Source organism: Egretta garzetta, unplaced genomic scaffold, assembly GCF_000687185.1.
Source record: "Egretta garzetta isolate BGI_Z169 unplaced genomic scaffold, ASM68718v1 scaffold470, whole genome shotgun sequence".
NCBI lineage: Eukaryota > Metazoa > Chordata > Aves > Pelecaniformes > Ardeidae > Egretta > Egretta garzetta.
In genome coordinates, this window is record NW_009258298.1 from 10,028 (window position 1) to 10,951 (window position 924).

General features: G+C 63.3%; 1 protein-coding gene across 1 annotated transcript in view; it reads right to left on the reverse strand.

Annotated features, from left to right (window-relative positions):
• Positions 1-924, reverse strand: part of LOC104126058 (solute carrier family 22 member 6-A-like) — a gene marked incomplete at its 3' end in the record, with an annotated part of 8,570 nt that overhangs the window by 5,019 nt on the left and 2,627 nt on the right. Inside the window, exons 2-3 of the mRNA XM_009638566.1 lie at positions 459-613; positions 269-369 (exon numbers count right to left, since the gene is read on the reverse strand). Of these exons, the coding sequence (XP_009636861.1) occupies positions 269-369; positions 459-613 (256 nt within the window). The remainder of the gene's footprint in view (positions 1-268; positions 370-458; positions 614-924) is intronic.

Genomic DNA, 924 nt, shown 5'->3' on the forward strand with positions numbered 1-924 from the left:
GGAGGAGTGGGTGAGGAGGAGGACAAGGAGGTGAGGAGGAGGAAGAGGGGGTGAGGAGGAGGAAGAAGGGGTGAGGAGGAGGGGGAGGTGAGGAAGAGGAGGACAAGGACGTGAGGAGGAGGAAGACGAGAAGGAGGAGGAAGAGGAGAAGGAGGAGGAGGAGGAAGAGGAAGAGTGAGTGAGGAGTAGGAAGAGCAGGTGAGGAGGAAGAGGAGGAGGAGGAAGTGAGGAGGAGGAGGAAGAGGGGGTGAGGAGGAGGAAGAGGGAGGGAGGAGGCGATGCCAGCCAACAGGAACTGCCCGCCCGTGTAGCAGTAACCCATGAAGGTCCCCACCAGCGCCCGGGCGCGCGTGGGCATCCACTCCAAAGCTGCCGAGATACCACACACACATGGAGTCATGGAGCAGACCAGGAGGTTGCCCAGGGCCGGTGGGGTGGGGCTGGTGGTGGCCACGTACAGAGGGAGACGCTGTTGAGGACGACGCCGGAGAAGGCCATGCCCGTGAGGAAGCGGAAGAGGCAGTAGACGGGGAAAGTGGGGGCGAAGGAGGAGCACGTCCCCATGGTGGCCAGCTGAAGGTAGCACCAGGTGAGCAGCGCCCGGCGGCCGAACCTGGGAGGGGGGGGCGAGGAGGAGGAAGAGGGAGTGAGGAGGAGGAGGTGAGGAGGAAGAGGAAGAGGGGAGGAGGAGGAGGTGAGGAAGAGGAGGACAAGGACGTGAGGAGGAGGAAGATGAGAAGGAGGAGGAAGAGGAGAAGGAGGAGGAGGAGGAGGAGGAAGAGTGAGTGAGGAGGAGGAAGAGTGAGTGAGGAGGAAGAGGAGGAGGAGGAGGAAGTGAGGAGGAGGAGGAAGAGGGGGTGAGGAGGAGGAGGAAGAGGGGGGGAGGAGGAGGAAGAGGGGGGAGGAGGAGGGGGGGGGGAGGAA